Below are 17,573 nucleotides of genomic sequence, written 5' to 3'. Positions count from 1 at the left end.
AAGAGTCTATTATTATTCGCCCATACCATACTCTGTGTGTTTAGTCATTTGTTCAACCTTTATCACCAGGTAGATTTCATGAAGGAAACTTTTTTTTCGCGAAACAATTTTATTCGTACGCTCGCGTCAGTTTTCGGGTTCCCAGAGGATGTCATCCATATACTCCAATCAACATGGCCTAAGAGCCTGTGACCTATATGTATATAATGTACATTTTGTACAAAACTGTCAAGATCATTAACGTTTTGCCCCCCAAGTTACCAAAAAAACCTTGCAAGAGACTTTAAAAATCCCCCCCCACACACACATCAGGATTACTTGTTTTCACTATAATCATATGGTAACTTTAAAAGAACTTCTTAATAATGACTGTTTCACGTTGGTATCTCTCCTTTGTTACAGCTGTCATACACAACTTGGAGACGCATAATGCGAACTTTCTGGTGGGTGGTGATAGGATACTCCATGTTTGTGCTTATCCTACTCTACACCTATCAGTTCAAGAGTGTGCCACAGTTCTGGCACAACAAGACACACATCTCATTTGAACTGTAAGTATTTCATTCTTCCTCTGGTGTTCTTCCAGTCTGTAGACTGTTCAAGATACAAGACAGTACAAAATGTAATAGGAATCATTTAGTTGGTAGTGAATAAGACAAATATATTTTAATAATTATACATTTTTATAATTCACCCAAAATGAGGCAAGCTCATTAAATTTTACAGCATTATTAGACCCCGTTTACATTAAAAAAATGGATCTGGATTGACCGCCCGGATCCTCATCAGAAATTCATCAATCTCGATCGACCTGCGCGTTCACAGTGCTTTTTGCCGATCGGGATTGCATTGCGCATGGTGTTTAGAAATGGATTGAGGTGTCACGTGATTAGAGCCTGCCATCTTGAATGCACCGGAGCCGCTGCAACTCCGCCGTAAATTTTGCCACAGAAAAGAACTCAGATTGAAAGTTTGTACAGCCTGAAATCTTAGCGGAAATAAGGAGCACATGCACCTCTTTGAACATGTTTGGGTGGCCAGGGTTTAGAGCCCGTTACGTGAAGGCCGACATTTTGCTGGTTTTAACATTCGATTCAACTGGATCGCCATTCCACTTGAGTGTACTGTTGGGGCTTGGAGGTTGGGGTAACAAGTATCTGCATATTTTCTATTCATATTTGATTGGCAATGTATCCATAGCATTACACAAGGTCCTTGTCACTGCATATTATAAGACCCGATTGGTTGTGGTATTTGTGGTACATTGTCTTTGCTTTCACACTCGCGTTTAAGCTCGACCCCGATCGCTGCAAGTGTCTTGAACTACATTTGTACCTCCTCGAGGTGGATTACTTTTGGATCAAGATCGTAGAAAATCAATCCCAATTCGAGCGTTCACACTGCGAAAACCTATCTTGATTGACTTCATTTCCATAATTTCGATCCTGATCGTCGGTCAATCCCGATCCATTTTTTTCATTGTGAACAGGGTCTTGCTTTCAAATTGGTTACCACATTCAATAACCCAGGTCATGTGTGCTTGTGGACCTGTGATGTCAGTCAGGAAGTTTACATGTATACAGTCATCGTGTACCACCTGCAGTCTGTGTTGCATGAAGGGTGATGTACTCTGATGTACAAATGTACATCTGTGACGTTCAGGAAGTACATGTGGTCCTGTTCACAGTGTCTAATTGACATAATTTATCGAAACAATATCATCTGCTATTCATACTGCGCTCTCATTGGATGAGCCTTGATGACGTTATCCACAACTCCATATAAGGCGGGGTGATGCACCCCCGTGGCGCATTCAGTGGATTCATCCGTAACGCCAAGGAGCGCGATGCAGGTCGGTCCGTGTACACACGTATCTAGGGGTAGGGGAAAAGGAGCACAAAAGGAAATTATTGTACTCGCTTCCACAGGCAGGGAGGGCTCCTGTTCTTTCCCACACCCACCCACCCTTTCAACCTGAGAAGAAAGGAGTGACATACTGGGACACGGCCTGCCGCGCGACTTCGGCACTGCCCCATAAATCATCAAGGATGATCCAATGATTGCGCAGTTTAAATAGGAGACTAATTCATCATGTTTGTTTACCTACATGTAGGTAATCTGTGCTAGAACTAAGTTTTAGCTCAGGTTGTACTTGCTTGTATGTAACGTAAACTACAACAGAGATAAACTTTCATGCTGATTAAGAAGTGATTTGTACAATAATATTGTATTATGTATTGTCCAGTCTTGAGGATTTGGGGATGGAGCAGTATAGCACTGTGGAGCTGTTTCAGAAGATGTTGGCTCCCACAACGTTTCTGGTGGTCTGTATTCTCCAACTGCACTTCTTTCATCATCGCTTTTTGGAAATTACCAAGATTGACCCAGATGATGATGAGGACCTGGGACAGGATAGTGGCACGTGAGTCTTCCATGACATCCTAGTTTTGTTCTTCTTCCATATATCAAATTCAGATAATATAAGTGTGAAGTATAATGTTGAATATGAGAATTTGGTCACTTAATGCCATGTGCGTAGTTGCCATTAATGATAATCGTCACTTGTAGTATAATTATGATGTCTTTACCACCTGCCACAGTCTGGTCAGCTCCCCACATCTAAAGGTTAGACAAGTACTGAGGGTTTTTTTTTCTCAAAAAAAATCTGCAGTTTTTTACTTCATCCTGTAGGAGAAAGGGGGCATAAGCACAGACATTTAAAATCTGGACGCCTTTTTAAATACCAGGTGAAGTAACTAACATTGAAAGTAATAAAGAACGGTAACGGAGGTTACATTCATTACTGTAAAACATTTTGTTCAGTGAAGGTGGCTAGACACCAAAGACAGCAAACACTCCTTCTTCTCTTAGAAACCCAGAAAACATGCAACAAGTTATGAAAATGGAACTTTCTTGTCTTATATTTGGCTCTATCTAAACTGTGCGACCGTCTTACTTAAGCGGTAACGGAGGTTACAGAACTTGGCGACAGGTATGAACCACGTCCCATGACGTACAAGAACAGTGACAGGAGCATATGGACTTGATCTTTCAGATGGCCTGGCTATCTGGCTTCAACAGCCACCAAACTACAGTCATAATTAAATTGCTACATTTTAGGCTGCTCTTTCTTTAAAGTTTTCATTTCTTCTCAGGCGACAGCCACTTTTTAGGGGGAGATATCCAACCATCCAGCCATAATTTTTTCCAAGTCATTGACGAAACCTGTTGTGTTGTGATACATTTTTCGTGAAACATCTTATAAGTGTTTTCCATAAGAGAGATTTTGTTAACTGAACTCTATCATAGGTCCACCAGGAAAGTGTCGGAGGAAGATTTAATGGCAGTGCTACAGAGGAAAAAATGTGAGTAAATGTGAAACTTGTTGTACCTGCAATAACCCTATAGATATAAATTAATATACATGTATATTATTAGGTAGATAGAAAATGTAAAGGATCGACAGAACTGATCAGTGGAGATCAGATCATTGCATGCACAGTCTAGTCCTGGAGAGAGTATACAGTAAGTGATGTCTTCAATGTAGCATGGCTCCTGCATCTTTTGTTCCCAAGTCGCACATGTCTACAACATCAGTGGCTGTCTTAACAACCTTGTAAGGGACACCCATCCAGGCCAAGGCTATCAGCTACAGCTACCATAGAAACACCTTACCCTTGGTGGAACTTTGCTTTGTTCCCGCATGGAGCTTATTTGTTCCTTTTTCCAAGTTGTACAGTGACAAATATTGAGGTTTAAGTTTGAGATAAATTATAGGATGTGGACTCAAGCAAAGTGTTTGATGAATTCCTAAGTGAATGTAGAAATTTTGGTAGAGAATATGTGACATCATGCAAATAGCAGATTAACAAAATTGATATTAATGGATGTGTTGATTTCTCTGTAAAGACCTCTAACAGCCACACCAATGTAATGACTGTGTTCTTGGATGAAGGGAAAGTCATCCTAACAATGCAGAAATGGCTGTTTTTTTTAGTAATTAATATTATATCATTGTGATAAAGCCTCCTGCTTTTATGACTTTCTCTTGAATACTCATTTCTGCTGCATAGTGGATGGAAAAAACACCTTAGGTAAGACTGGTTTAGATACATGTTCTTGTACAATAGCAAGTCACAAACTCCATGACCATGATACATTTTGACTTTATGTATCGATATCAGCCATATATAGTTCTTAATATATATGTACTGCTGGTGTTTTGTTCTGAGACTCCTGTTTGCAAGCTTTGTTGGTGTAAAGCAAAATCTGCCATTCTACAGACAGAGATTCCCATTGGAGTGTGTAAATTTCAACTTTCGTTCAAAGACATGTCACTTTAGATCAATGGGTTGACTTGAAGCTTTTTAATTTGTGGCTCATAGACATGTTTCCTTAGGGGAAACTGAGTGAAGCGTGAAGGAAGCATGGTCAAGCAGGCTCAAGTGAAAGGTCATCAAAGCTACTGACCAATGACTGTGCATAATATTATAATGTAAACTATTAAACTATTTAATCGTTAAAGAAGTTTACCAAGTCACTCCACTTGTTTGTTTGAAATTGTCAAAATACATCCCTGCAGGGCAACAAGTCATACAAGACATCTTTTACCAAATCGGAGTTTGGTATGAGCAGATGACCATACTTATCTGGCGCATGCTGGAGCTCCACTTCCTCAAGGTTCTGTTTCTCACCATGATACTGGTCGCCATTATTGAGGTGAGTGTGTGCAACTTTCAGGAGATCTAGAGAGACTGGAAACTTTGGTATGAGTGTGTGTATTTATGTTTGTGTCGTGTGTTTGTGTGTGTGTGTGAGTGAGTGACTGATCGATGACTGACTGACTGACTGTGTGAGCAAAATTTGTAACGTGACTGACTGTAAATGTAGTTATTCTGTAGATATCTGTGGTTTTCCTGATGCTGTAGTCAGTATGACTGACTGTAGTTATTCTGTAGGTGTCTGTGATGAACTTGATGTTCCTGGTGCTGTAGTCAGTATGACTGACTGTAGTTATTCTGTAGGTGTCTGTGATGAACTTGATGTTCCTGGTGCTGTAGTCAGTATGACTGACTGTAGTAACTGTTATTCTGTAGGTGTCTGTGATGAACTTGATGTTCCTGGTGCTGTAGTCAGTATGACTGACTGTAGTTATTCTGTAGGTGTCTGTGATGAACTTGATGTTCCTGGTGTAGTCAGTATGACTGACTGTAGTTATTCTGTAGGTGTCTGTGATGAACTTGATGTTCCTGGTGCTGTAGTCAGTATGACTGACTGTAGTTATTCTGTAGGTGTCTGTGATGAACTTGATGTTCCTGGTGCTGTAGTCAGTATGACTGACTGTAGTTATTCTGTAGGTGTCTGTGATGAACTTGATGTTCCTGGTGCTGTGGTCCCTGGCCATCCCACTTCAGGTGATGAGGAAGCCGGCACTCTACACCAGTATGGTGTGGGCTGCATTTGGTATTCTTACCAAGATGCTTTTCCAACTCTCCATGGTCAGGATGGAGCACTTTGAAACCAACTGTACTCTGGTAAGTATGATCAGTAACCAACAAAATATTGTGATCGTCAGAATCTTGTCTCAGAGTCTATTTAATTTACAGCCTTACCCTTGGCACACCAAGTACTTTGTGTATTAGTTATGATAATCATGGAGAAAATATCATTCTTGCCACAGTGGAAACTATTACAAACTGTGTCATTATTATTTATTATCAAAAAGCATCATGATGTTAATTGGTTGAAGTCATGTATTGCAGTATCAATGATTCAATTTAGTTTCATTAAAATTGACTGGAATGTATCGTATGTCACATGAAGTATGTCAAAGTTCACAAGATTACACAAAATGGGCTTCACAGTCGAATCGCAGGTCACCGTAGAACGCGTTATTCTCTAAAATAGGGCATATCCCAGGTCACCACCCCGTTACATGGGTGTAAACAACTGCCTATAGTGCAACAAAAATACCTCAGACCTACGTACATGTACATTGTACATAATGTTTATATTTTTGCCGGAGGCAATTGGACGTACAATGATTTTTATAACCAGAGATGTACTAAATCACAGAATCATTAACGTACTGAACTTAAACGTCATTGCATGTTAAAGAAGGAAATAGAAATCCTTCTGTTCTATTTCATTATCAGAGTTTTCATTCTAATGTATTGAGTATTACATGTGTACATGTAGTAGTATCCCATTCTATAGATCCCCTGCATGGAGTTACATGTACATGTACCTCTCCTCATATTCCTGCAGCCAATATCCAACATTACCTTCGGACCCACTGAACAGCCTGTGACTGGCCGGCGCCAGAGTGTGGACAGTGCTGAGTGGGTTGGTTTCAGGAAGAGTACCCCAGCCGTGTACTACATCAGGGTCAGTCTTTTTTTTACCTTTGCCAAGAAGGTTATGTTATGATCGTAAAATAGGCATTCGTGTGTGTGTTTGTCTGTGTGTCTGTAAACACAATAACTTGAGAAGGCTTAAATAGATTGACTTGATATTTGGTACGTCAGTAGGTCTTGATGAGACCTGGAAATGATTAGATTTTGGACCCCCTAGCGGCATCCTATGGTACTGCAGCTGAACTTCCGGTTTTGATATTTCATGATCTAGACATGTTAGGGTCACGAAATTTGGATAATAGGTAGCTCTTGTGCTGGGAAAGAAGTGACATAAATTTGGGCCCCCTAGCGGCTTGTCCTGGAACTGCAGGGCCATTTAAAACCTTCTGGTCGAAGATAATTCTGGGCTTACCAATTCAAATGAAGGTAGTGACATGTACACAATGTAGATTGAATGCACCAGCTGATGACTCCTTTCTTGTTTTCAGGATTACTTGGTGGTGGTGTTGTTCCTAGTGCTGTTTGTTACCATAGAGAGACATCAGAAGCATATACGGTTGGCCAAGGGTCTACCCCCGGAGGACCCCCTACCTGGGATCATATTCCCCAGTGTCAAAAGAGTGAATGCTGATGAGGGCTTGTTCATGTGCCTGAAGTACTTCACGAACTTCTTCTTCTACAAATTTGGACTAGAGGTAAGAAGAGGAATGTGCAAGCTACAATATTGTAGTTGCACAAGCTCAATATAAGCACAACACTCAGTTGTTTTTATCTTCCTACATTTCAGGTGATACCTACAGTACCATTCGCGTTATAGTTACCCAGGTACCCCGTTACTAACGAGGAAAATCGTCAGATTTTCGTTAGAAAATCGTCAGAAATTATTTCTAACGCGTTAACGTTTGCGTTAATGTGATAGGGTCGGATTTCATGTTAGTTTTGCGCGCCGACTACCAGATGTACGGTGGCAGTGAAGATGGCATTTTCTAAAACATTGCCTACAATTGTCAGCCAGCAAAACAAGCCTTATTTAGTTGGCTTGTGAATAATTGTGTTGAGCTGGAAACGGAAGTGACATTTACATGTATGTGATATTCCAGCCAGCAACACTGTAGCACAAATCTCCCACGGTGCAGTCAGACTGTTCCAAAAGCGTCGGAAAATTTCTTCGTTGCATGGTTGCTAAAGCTTTTGATCAGTGCTGTAAAAAAATTAAGTCTCTTAAGTTTGAAATTCTGGGGGTGATACTGATGGGACATAAGCACATCTACCTCAATACACCATTAAATTTTTTTAGAAATGACAATGTTGGTATGGGACAAATAAAGGTGAACTAGCAATAAGAATACAATATTTTTCTCTTCGTTTGTTGCAATTATTGTATAACTAAGTTAAACCATGTTTTGATTCTGCTTGTCTCTCATAGATGTGTTACATGATGGCAGTTTTCAACATCTGGTTGAGGCTGGATTTCATTGCTGTGTTGCATGGGATCTGGCTGGGAATCATCTTGTTATATCCAAAGGATAGGAAGGACAATCTGCTCATCTGGCCCTACTATGCTGTTTCCCTGTCCAGCATTATGATAGTGGAATATCTGCTGTGCATGGGCCTGCCTCCAGGGCTCTGTGTTGGTAGGTGTAAAATAATACATTATGATAAACCTTAATTTAGTAGTAGATGTAGTAGATGTACATGTACCTCTTGTCAGAATATCATATGATCACCAAATCCTATAAGGTAATCCATAATAAAGGAGTCTACTTTTGGTAAAAAAAGAATAATTTGTAACAGTTGGTATATGTACGTAGTTGTTGTAAGTATGTGTCTGCATCCCTAAGACCTGTAGTGCCATTGTGTAAAAGAGCATGGGTGGGAAAGTGAAAAACTCTGCCCTTGGTATAATTCTCTCTAGATCTTTCCTGCTCATATTCCTTCCCTGTATATTTTACCCTATTGTCAGTCATTGCTGCACTTCTACAGTAATCCGTATGGTATGGACAGGTGAGAATTTACAATGTAGCCTGCAGAATGTAGCTAGTTCACTCAATGCTCAACCCCCATGTTATTATCTGCACTCTTACACATTAAAGGTGAGGAGACTGCTCCATGTATTGCCTGACAGGCTACATGGAACAAATCGTTGATTTTTATGCCATTTGTCGGTATAAACTTGAAGGTTTGTTGATTTGTGACACAGTGGTTAACAGCATATTTCCTGTTACAGTGTACCCTTGGTACGACCGTGGCATGCCAGACAACCTGGTGAGGTGGATGTTTCTACCAGATTATAATCTCAGACCAAATTCCTGGCTCCTATTAGGTGACACATTCCCTTCTCTTCCATTGATGTTCATTATCAAGTATGTACATGTACCTACCATCTAAAATTCATGTCCCTAGCATGTCTAAACTGGAAGTTGCGCTGCAGTATCCAGGAAGCCACTAGGGGGCCCAAAATCAAATTATTTTCAGTTTTCCTCACACCCTACCAACGCAACAAGTATTATAAAACAAATCCATGTAGCCATTCTTAGGTTACATTGTATGTTGTTGACCAACAGAATGACAGGCAGACAGACACACGCAACTGAAAATATATCTCCATGACATTTCATGGAGGTAATAACTTAAAGGTTTATATGTGTTCACTGAATATGTTCACTGAATATGTGCTTTTTGGCAAATGTACAGCTAGTTGACATTCTTCCATTTGTTTTGCACAATCATTATTATAATGTTATCGTTTAATTTTGTAACATTTTGCTCATAGACATGTAATCTGCAGTTTGAAAGGAAGTCACTTGGAGGCTTGTGAAGAATTATTCAAAACTGCCCATTACAATCAATGTCTAGTTCATCCCAAAATCAGTAACTTAAACTTTGAAGACATACATTTGTACATGTACACTGATTTCATAGTTTTGTGACTTACATGTATGCTTGTGAGCCTTCTTGGTAAGGGTAACATCCATGTAATATACTATGCTTACAGTGTATTTTCACGATAATCAGTAGTCTCAGTGGATGTTTGTGCAAGATATTTTGACCAGAATGCAATGCACGGGAATCAAATTTTTCTGTAAAATGACTTCGGTCCCCTTTTGGCAGTATTATGTACATCTGAGTTTTTTTTTTTTCTATTGCACACTACAATGTAGCTAACCTACATACAATGTATGCCAATATGTTTAATAGTTGTCATTTTTCGTTTTTCATAGCGGACTTCTTCCAGCTGCTGTTTGTGTCTATCCAATGGCAAGTCTTCCTGGTGGAGGGAACTCCATCTACAATAGAGGCAGGAGGGGACAATCAGGACATTCATGATGACATTGAGGCTATGATGACAAACCCTGTTCCAGATTTTACTGTTGCCAAGTAAGATCAAATAAAGATATCTACAATCAACATTTTTAGTTTTATGTGTGTGTATGTGTGTATGTGTGTGTCTATGTATGTGTGTAGTTTTGTGTAGTGTGTGTGTGTGTGTGTGTGTGTGTGTGTGTGTGTAGGTGTGTGTGTGTGTGTGTGTGTGTGTGGAAATGCTTTATTGAGAAAACAGAAGTACAGGGACTTTTGTGTTGTCTGTGTAAACAACTATTCTCCCCAGGGTGTAATTATACTCTGTTTAAAGCCTTCACATTATCATATATTTAGTAATTAGTAAACATGTGAGCTTCTGATGTAGTCGTTTCTGTGTTATTTTTGCAATCAGCATCTCGGTTCATGTTGTCAATATACATGTCCTGAGAATGGTTGAAAGGTGGCCATTTTTTCACTCTATTTCTGTCTGCCCTTCAAGGTCATATTTGGACATGATAAAGGTAAGCACATGTTTTTATTGGTGTGTTTTGTTATAATAATAATAAGAGAAATAAGACCATACAGTGACATGTATAATATATGTATCTCGCATCATGTCCTTGGTGCTGAAAACCATGTGACTGCTTTCCATTTCATGATAAGTAAGTAATTCCAATTTGATTCATTGATCATAATATGCTGTATGATAAGGATTTGCCTGCCAGAATATGTTGCAATGTTATATATTGTGCAGCTTGACATACAATTTGTAACTCTCTCCGTGACATGTGCTCTGCACATATGTGATGTGACTTATATTTAGAATCAAAGCTATGGAGAGGGAAATCTTTCTTGCATCTGTAAGTATTTTTAAAACACTGAGTCAAACATGTTGAATATGTTTATTGAGGTTTATTGAGGAAAACTCTCCTTTAGCTGCCCACCCGAGGGTGGCAGCTATTCTTCCAGGAGAGGGTACATACATTTATATCATACCCGGGCCGCGATAACGTTCGATAACGGGTTCCAGACCGGCCCGGTCCGGAAACCGTTATCGAACGCTTCCATGGCTTCCATAAAACGATTCGAACGCGTTTCGCCCTACCCGCTTGTGCCCCTTTCGAAAATTCGAATACAGAATCCGGACGTTGGAATTGATGTTGTTGCATTTTAGGGTTTAGTGGCACCAACTTTTGGCTCATCTTGCATTGAAAGGCGCGTTTTCTTGGGTGGGTATGACATAAATAAAATACAACACGGTGTATTCCGCATCACCCTCGGTCCCGGCCCTCCCGCGAGTCGGATCGCCCTCCGGCCTGCGGCCGTCGGGCGATACGGAATACCCCGTGTTGTATTCTATATGTACATGTAAAACATAACAATACATCACATACGATTACATATACATTTACATTACATAGTTTTAAAAGAAACAAATGTGTAACATCGTATTGTACTTTACTTATTAATGTCCCTCATGTGCTTTAGTAGGCCTTGTTCTTCTCATATGTTTACAGCAATTTGTGTTTGGCTACTTGTTCTGGGTAACTCTGGCCATCGTGTTCATCACCGGCACCACGCGGATCAGCCTGTTCTGTCTGGGCTACCTCGTCGGCTGTTTCTATTTCCTGCTGCATGGGCAAGAGTTCCTCATGAGCCCCACCAACGTTATTCTGAAGAGGTGAGGCCATTCCAAGATGTCTGACAACATCATTGGCTTTTATGAATTTTAAGACCATTTTAGACTCACCATAACAATACACCCCCCCCTGCGAGGCCCATTATCAAAGTTAACCTTGGTGCCTACATGTACATTGGTAACCTGTCTACCAAAAACCATGAACATACATTTACATATGCACAAATTATCCTGCTAACAAGCGACAAACACAAAAGGTCCACTGCATTGACATAGGGACCCCCCACGAAGCCCATATTTTCAGTTGACCTTGGTCTACACAACAGTAACCTGTCTGCCAAAAATCATGAACATTGAACCATGCCTTCAAGAGTTATAAATGTCTGCGTCAATCAAGTTGTGCTTTTGTCATTTCAGATGGCACAAATTGATAGCCTATAACTTTGCCGTCATCTTCATCAAAGGATTTCTGCAGGTGAGTTTGCTTTACAAAGTCAGATGTCTTCTCTCACTCCCACTATACTAGTTGGAAAGTTACAAATTGAATCAGCATTCTATTCATCTTTGATATATGAAAGGATTCAAGTATTATCATTTCATATGCTTATGAAACAGGTAAGGGGGATGCCCTAACTTTGCACGGAAATTTTACTGATCTTATTATGCAGTTTTGTTGCCAATGACTTTGCTAAAGAAAAAGGTAATATTTTATTAAACATAGTCAATACATACACGTGCTATTTGCATGCAAAGTATAGTTCTACGCCATTTCAAGTGCCTCCCGGGATAGCTTGCCCTGAACTTTCCATAGGAAACCCAGGGTTCGCCTGGCCTTACTGGTTGTAATCTGGACATGTTCGGTCCAGCGTAAGATCTGGTGAATGGTGGTTCCCAGGTGGGTGTAGAATGGCACTTGTTCAACTTCCTGCCCTACGATGTACAAATGTATATGGGAGGAAGCTGCACCTTGCTTCGAGGGGACTTGATGCAAAGTAATTTGCATTTATCTGGGTGAAGTTGGAGACCCCAGTCGAGGAACCAGGTAGATACCAGCTCGAGGTCGATGTTAGTTGTTCTGGACACTACCTGGGCGGTTGGTCCAGACTTGGAGAGCAAAGTTGATATTGGAGGAGCAGGGGAGTTCTTTTATGTCATTGATGAACTCAAGGAATAATAGCGGGCCTAGAATGCTTCCTTATGGCACGCCAGCCTGCGTGCTTCCCCAATAGATGCAACGCCATTGGTCACAACACGTTGCTGTTGTCCAGCAAGATAGTCATTCATGAAGGTACATTGAATTTCACGAAAACCTCTCAGTGTATGCCGCATGTAACATGAAGCGTGAATGGCTCATGAATGGTATGGATTTCTAATCTGAGTATTTTCATTGCAATACATTTAATGTCTTCAAAATTCATTCATCAAAACCCGGCCACCTTCTAAGAACCAGCAATAGCGCGTGAAAAGCATGCGATGTTAGGGTACCCCTCATTACAATAATGTATTTTGTTGTAATAAGGAATACACTCGGGTAATACACATGGATGTTGCTGATGAAATGCCTGATGCTAGCACTTTAAAGGTTTCAACCTTGCTGTGTTTTGATAAGTGACTGTTATCTGATGACATGCTACATTGCCATGTAGGGAGGGTAAGCTTAAGGGGGGTTACATTAGGTTGTCAAGAACACTTCTGCTATCTCTACAAACTCCATAAACTGTTGCAGTACCATTTATCCTTTGCTCCTCCAGGTTGCTGCCTGTGCATATCTTAAGACTTTAAAGGAGAAGAGCTGCTTCTTTGTTCAGCTCCTGAGTCTGGTATGCATGATTCCAGGGTATGATGTAGGTACGTAGGACATCATTTTTAATTATTGCTGCTATACATTGTATCACTAGCTTAGTTATGAATGACAATATTTCTAATTGATAATGTTGCTCAGGGCTACTAAATTTGGACAAATGTTATTCTAGAATGGCATTTAGGAAATTGAAGATTCCAATCATGATTTAAATTTTATGATGATTTAATTTTGGTACAGCATGTGCAAAACAAAAATCTGACTGTACTTTAAAAAGTTGTATTGTTGTAATAAATTTGTATGTATTTCACATCTACATGACTTTTATTGTACATGTAGTCCCATGGCCTTTTGATGCATCCCTCAAACTTGTGAGATTACACAAATTCAAGGAACACACAATGTTAATGAACAACATCAAATACCCATTCCTTAAGCCAGGTGGCTTAAAGCTTCTAGTAGGTGAAAATCAAAGAACAAACTTAAGCTTACCACCCAGTTTATGATAAATACTGTTGCTGATGCACTGTTTACTTAAATGCAAATAAATATAAGACAGTCAGGAACAAAAGTGAATATCCAAGGTGAAACAGGACTTGTCATATTTGTCATATCATTGCAAATACATTTGTACAATGTACATCTCGGTTGGGTTAAGGCAGCCTATGGCCAACTATAATTAGTATTTCATACATATGGCTGTAACTTTTGATAGCTTGGTCGCATCACAACTTAACTTCACACAGTTCTAGTAGTACTTGAAACACATTGAATAAAGGTTATTTTGTTTTTACTACTTCTGAATTTTTGGGTTAAAAATCAACATTTTGGTTAAAAAAAAGCTGTTTACTTCATGGCTTTACGCCCAAGCGGTAACAACACCTTTCATCATGATATTTTGCAAGTAGAAAGCCAACCCCCTATTTATTACTTTTGTCCGAGGCTATTTTGTTTTAAATGACAGTTACATTGTTTTTTTGGGCCAAAAACGACAGAAACGGCTATTTTTCTGTCATTTTTTGTTAAATAATCGCCACAGTTAAAAAATTTCGACTTAAATGCAAAATAGCCTCGGACAATTTTGATGAAAAAGTGATAATACGTAAACATGGATTACTCTAAAGATGAATTATGTTGTTTTCAGCTGGGCGTAAAGCCGTTTAAGTCATACTCCGTGAATAAAATGCGTAACAACGCGGGTTTACAGGGGAAACATACAAATGACCGCCGGTAACCCCGAATTCGAACACACGTTCTATTCGAATGACGTCATATCGAACATGGTGGAACATGATTCGGGTTCGAAACATGTTTGTGGCAATCGTGCAGACACACGGCGGAACTCGAACATGAATATCAGCCTAGGCCGCCTTAACCCAACCGAGATGTACATAGTAATTCAGAGTAATAAACAAGACCCAGGCATGTATGCTGTTTGTCTGTGACAGGCATAACTTTTCCAATGTACTGTTTTTTTTCGAAGAGGTGGACTACAACCCCCTACTGGAGACATGTCAGCTGCCCATGGGAGAGGCAGGGTTGGCCTGGGATGTGTTCTGCTTTGGTTTTCTCCTCTTACAGAAGAGATGCCTCAGTAGTTACTACTTCCTTCATGTCCAAGCCGACCTGCAGGCACAGTCAGCCTTGGCCTCAAGGTGCAATAAATTATATATTGTATGAAAGTTTATTGCAAATACTTGCCCGAGGGCTAATTGCAGTTACAGTCAACATAAGAAAGAAAATACAGTAGTATGTGAGACTACATGTATATCTACGTATAGCATTATACTATATTCTACAACATACTGTACATGGTACTAGTTTTACTGGGTTTGACTTGAAGTTCTTCTTTTTAGGCAATGGAAGACGAATTTACCCACTTCTTCTATAATATGTCGGTTCTTTGATTTTAATATCTAATATTTAATATTTTATATATAATATATATATTAACAAAACTACATTTTGTACACATGCAATGAGTCATTGAAATAGAAATTCAAGTTGAATGCAATGTATATTTGACATGAAATGTTCCAGAGGTGCAGAGCTGATTCGTCAAAACCTTATTGAGGAAGTGAAGGCTAGAGAAGAGGAGGAGAAGAAAATCTTAGTTAGCATCAAAAAATCGTGAGTACATTTTACACAAAGTAAATAGAAGTTTTTCATTTATTTATTTATCAATTGAAAGTTAAGTAAAAACTTTAAGGTGATAGTTGAGAATAAGTCTAAGAAACTAGAGAGGCCGACATTTGCTTGGGAGCAAATACAGCATATTTCAGTCCATCTCCCTCCCACGCAAAAGTGGTCTATTTTAAACTCACCCCGGTGTAAAACTTGCAAAGATTCTCAAATAAATGAAATATATAGTAGCTAGTATGTAATTGAGAACAAAGATGCAAGAACAAGCACATTGAATCTCGAAAGCTTTACTAATCTTATTACAGGTATGCAAATACTAACAATGATGAGATTTGATGCATTTTGAAGGTCTTAGGCACATAAAATTGAATGTGTGGGTCATTACGCACGACTTACGTGCAATGTGACCCCAGGTAACCCGCAATGGAACACGTGTTCCATGGCCAATGGCAGATGGAACAGGCCATTCTTTAGATAGAACATGGAACGGGTATAGCACTTTTGGCCCTTTTTTTGCTGAAAATAGCCATTAAAGTCCCCCAAATGAGTCATTTGGAAGCTAAGTGGCGTATGCCAAATATGTGACTGCAATTCTGTAGACACATGTTCAAGGTACCCTTATACCGAATTTCAGATCATTTGATTGTAAAACCAGCGCTCAGGATCCAAAAATCCATTTTTTGGCGAAAAATGCCCCAAAAAAACCTTCATAAAAATTTTTCGAAGGCATTTATAAAAAAAAATGAAAAAAGTGCCTGGGCGTATTGGCCCACTCTACCTCCATGCCAAATTTCAAGTCATTTGGTTGAATGATGGCGGAGTTGAATCCCTTTGACTGTTTGGCAGGAGAAGAAGGAGAAACATGAGAGAACACAATATACTAGTATTTCATCCATACCATGGTATGGACTGAAATATAAATCTGAAATTCCAATCCTCCGGAAAGTACAATGTATATAATCCATAATGATTGTAATGACTGCTGAAAATTCTAGATATCACATTTAACAGATATCAATGTTGACAGTAAAGATGAGTGATGCCACAATCATGATTTGAAATCCCCCCCCCCCTTCATGAAAATTATAGTTTATACTCTAAATGCTATTTTTTTCAAGGTACTTTATGTTTACTGTATACCATGAATTTGTCATTACCAACAACAGATCAGTCTTCTTTCTCACCGTTAGTAATATGATCATACCTGCACACAGGCATGATTTTGCCTCATACAAGAACAATGTACATCACGAGCACAATGTACATTGTACAACATGCAACACACAGCATCCACCATAATAAGAAGTCAAACACAAGTTCTCTTCAATGAATAAAATATTTTGTTCAACAAGCATAAAATTGTGTCAATTTGTCAAATGTTCAGTTCATTTCAATTTTATTTAGAACCAACTTGGCTTGTACATTGAACAATGTCACATGAAATACGTTTTAATTTAAGATTTTTTATTTGTCTCATAAGCATTTTCTCTTTACTAGCATGGAGAGAATACGTGCCAAACAGGCCAAGTTTCTGAAAAAAACAGAGAAGGAGAAGGACCACTTTCAAAGTAAGAATCTGTACCATTGTTGTTTAGAATTATGCATGTTTTATCTTTACATTCAGAATGGTGTATGTGTGACTCTGTGTGTGTGTGTGTGTGTGTGTGTGTGTGTGTGTGTGTGTGTGTGTGTGTGTGTGTGTGTGTGTGTGTGATTATGTGTGACTGTGTGTGCGTGTGTGTGACTGTGTGTGACTTAGGGATGTGTGTGTGACTGTGTGTGTGTTACTGTATGCATTCTCCGTACATGTATGTGTTCCAAGTATAAAAAGTATAAAATAAAAAAGATATGCACTAATCCATGCAGAACGTTAAAACACAGTTCAGCCTTGATTCAGAATGAAGACATATTGTCTCTTTTAAATGTGAAAATAGGCTCAGCAATTTATCATAATGAACCTAAAAATGTAACTAATATTGAAAACAACAAACTTGAGATCAATTATACAATTATTATACAATTATCATAGTATTACAATTTAAGCTATTAGTATTACATTTTACCTTTTCATCTCCCTAGAATTAATCTATGTCAGCTATTAAAAAAAGTCCAACAAAATGCAGACAGAGACAAAGATGGACACAAACATTTAAAAAAGCAAACTTGGACCATTGAACCATCAAACACACAACTTCAAAATCACATCAAGTACATGTAACTGAGGCTATCTCTTACTCTGAACACTCACATTGAATGCAAATTCAAACACTCACAGTTAGTTCATATTTCCAAAAAATAATCAATTGAAAGTTTATTGCAAATACTTGCCCGA

General features: G+C 39.1%; 1 protein-coding gene across 8 annotated transcripts in view; it reads left to right on the top strand.

The window, feature by feature from the left end:
• Positions 1 to 17,573, top strand: part of LOC109471295 (piezo-type mechanosensitive ion channel component 2-like) — a 110,278-nt gene that overhangs the window by 42,277 nt on the left and 50,428 nt on the right. For 7 of the 8 annotated variants that reach the window (XM_019770582.1, XM_019770583.1, XM_019770590.1 and 4 more), the window contains exons 13-30: positions 403 to 551; positions 2,246 to 2,422; positions 3,310 to 3,365; positions 4,074 to 4,094; positions 4,583 to 4,719; positions 5,358 to 5,534; positions 6,268 to 6,387; positions 6,845 to 7,051; positions 7,783 to 7,990; positions 8,584 to 8,679; positions 9,578 to 9,734; positions 10,159 to 10,180; positions 11,177 to 11,340; positions 11,716 to 11,773; positions 13,050 to 13,146; positions 14,583 to 14,754; positions 15,140 to 15,229; positions 16,739 to 16,809. In XM_019770582.1, coding sequence (XP_019626141.1) covers positions 403 to 551; positions 2,246 to 2,422; positions 3,310 to 3,365; positions 4,074 to 4,094; positions 4,583 to 4,719; positions 5,358 to 5,534; positions 6,268 to 6,387; positions 6,845 to 7,051; positions 7,783 to 7,990; positions 8,584 to 8,679; positions 9,578 to 9,734; positions 10,159 to 10,180; positions 11,177 to 11,340; positions 11,716 to 11,773; positions 13,050 to 13,146; positions 14,583 to 14,754; positions 15,140 to 15,229; positions 16,739 to 16,809 — 2,179 coding nt within the window. The remainder of the gene's footprint in view (positions 1 to 402; positions 552 to 2,245; positions 2,423 to 3,309; positions 3,366 to 4,073; positions 4,095 to 4,582; positions 4,720 to 5,357; positions 5,535 to 6,267; positions 6,388 to 6,844; positions 7,052 to 7,782; positions 7,991 to 8,583; positions 8,680 to 9,577; positions 9,735 to 10,158; positions 10,181 to 11,176; positions 11,341 to 11,715; positions 11,774 to 13,049; positions 13,147 to 14,582; positions 14,755 to 15,139; positions 15,230 to 16,738; positions 16,810 to 17,573) is intronic. The other variant, XM_019770587.1, reaches the window with a different exon arrangement.

This window comes from Branchiostoma belcheri, unplaced genomic scaffold, assembly GCF_001625305.1.
Source record: "Branchiostoma belcheri isolate BF01 breed outbred unplaced genomic scaffold, Haploidv18h27 scaffold246, whole genome shotgun sequence".
Taxonomy (NCBI): domain Eukaryota; kingdom Metazoa; phylum Chordata; class Leptocardii; order Amphioxiformes; family Branchiostomatidae; genus Branchiostoma; species Branchiostoma belcheri.
Note: the sequence above shows the minus strand (reverse complement) of the source record. Positions and strands in the feature narration are given on the sequence as shown.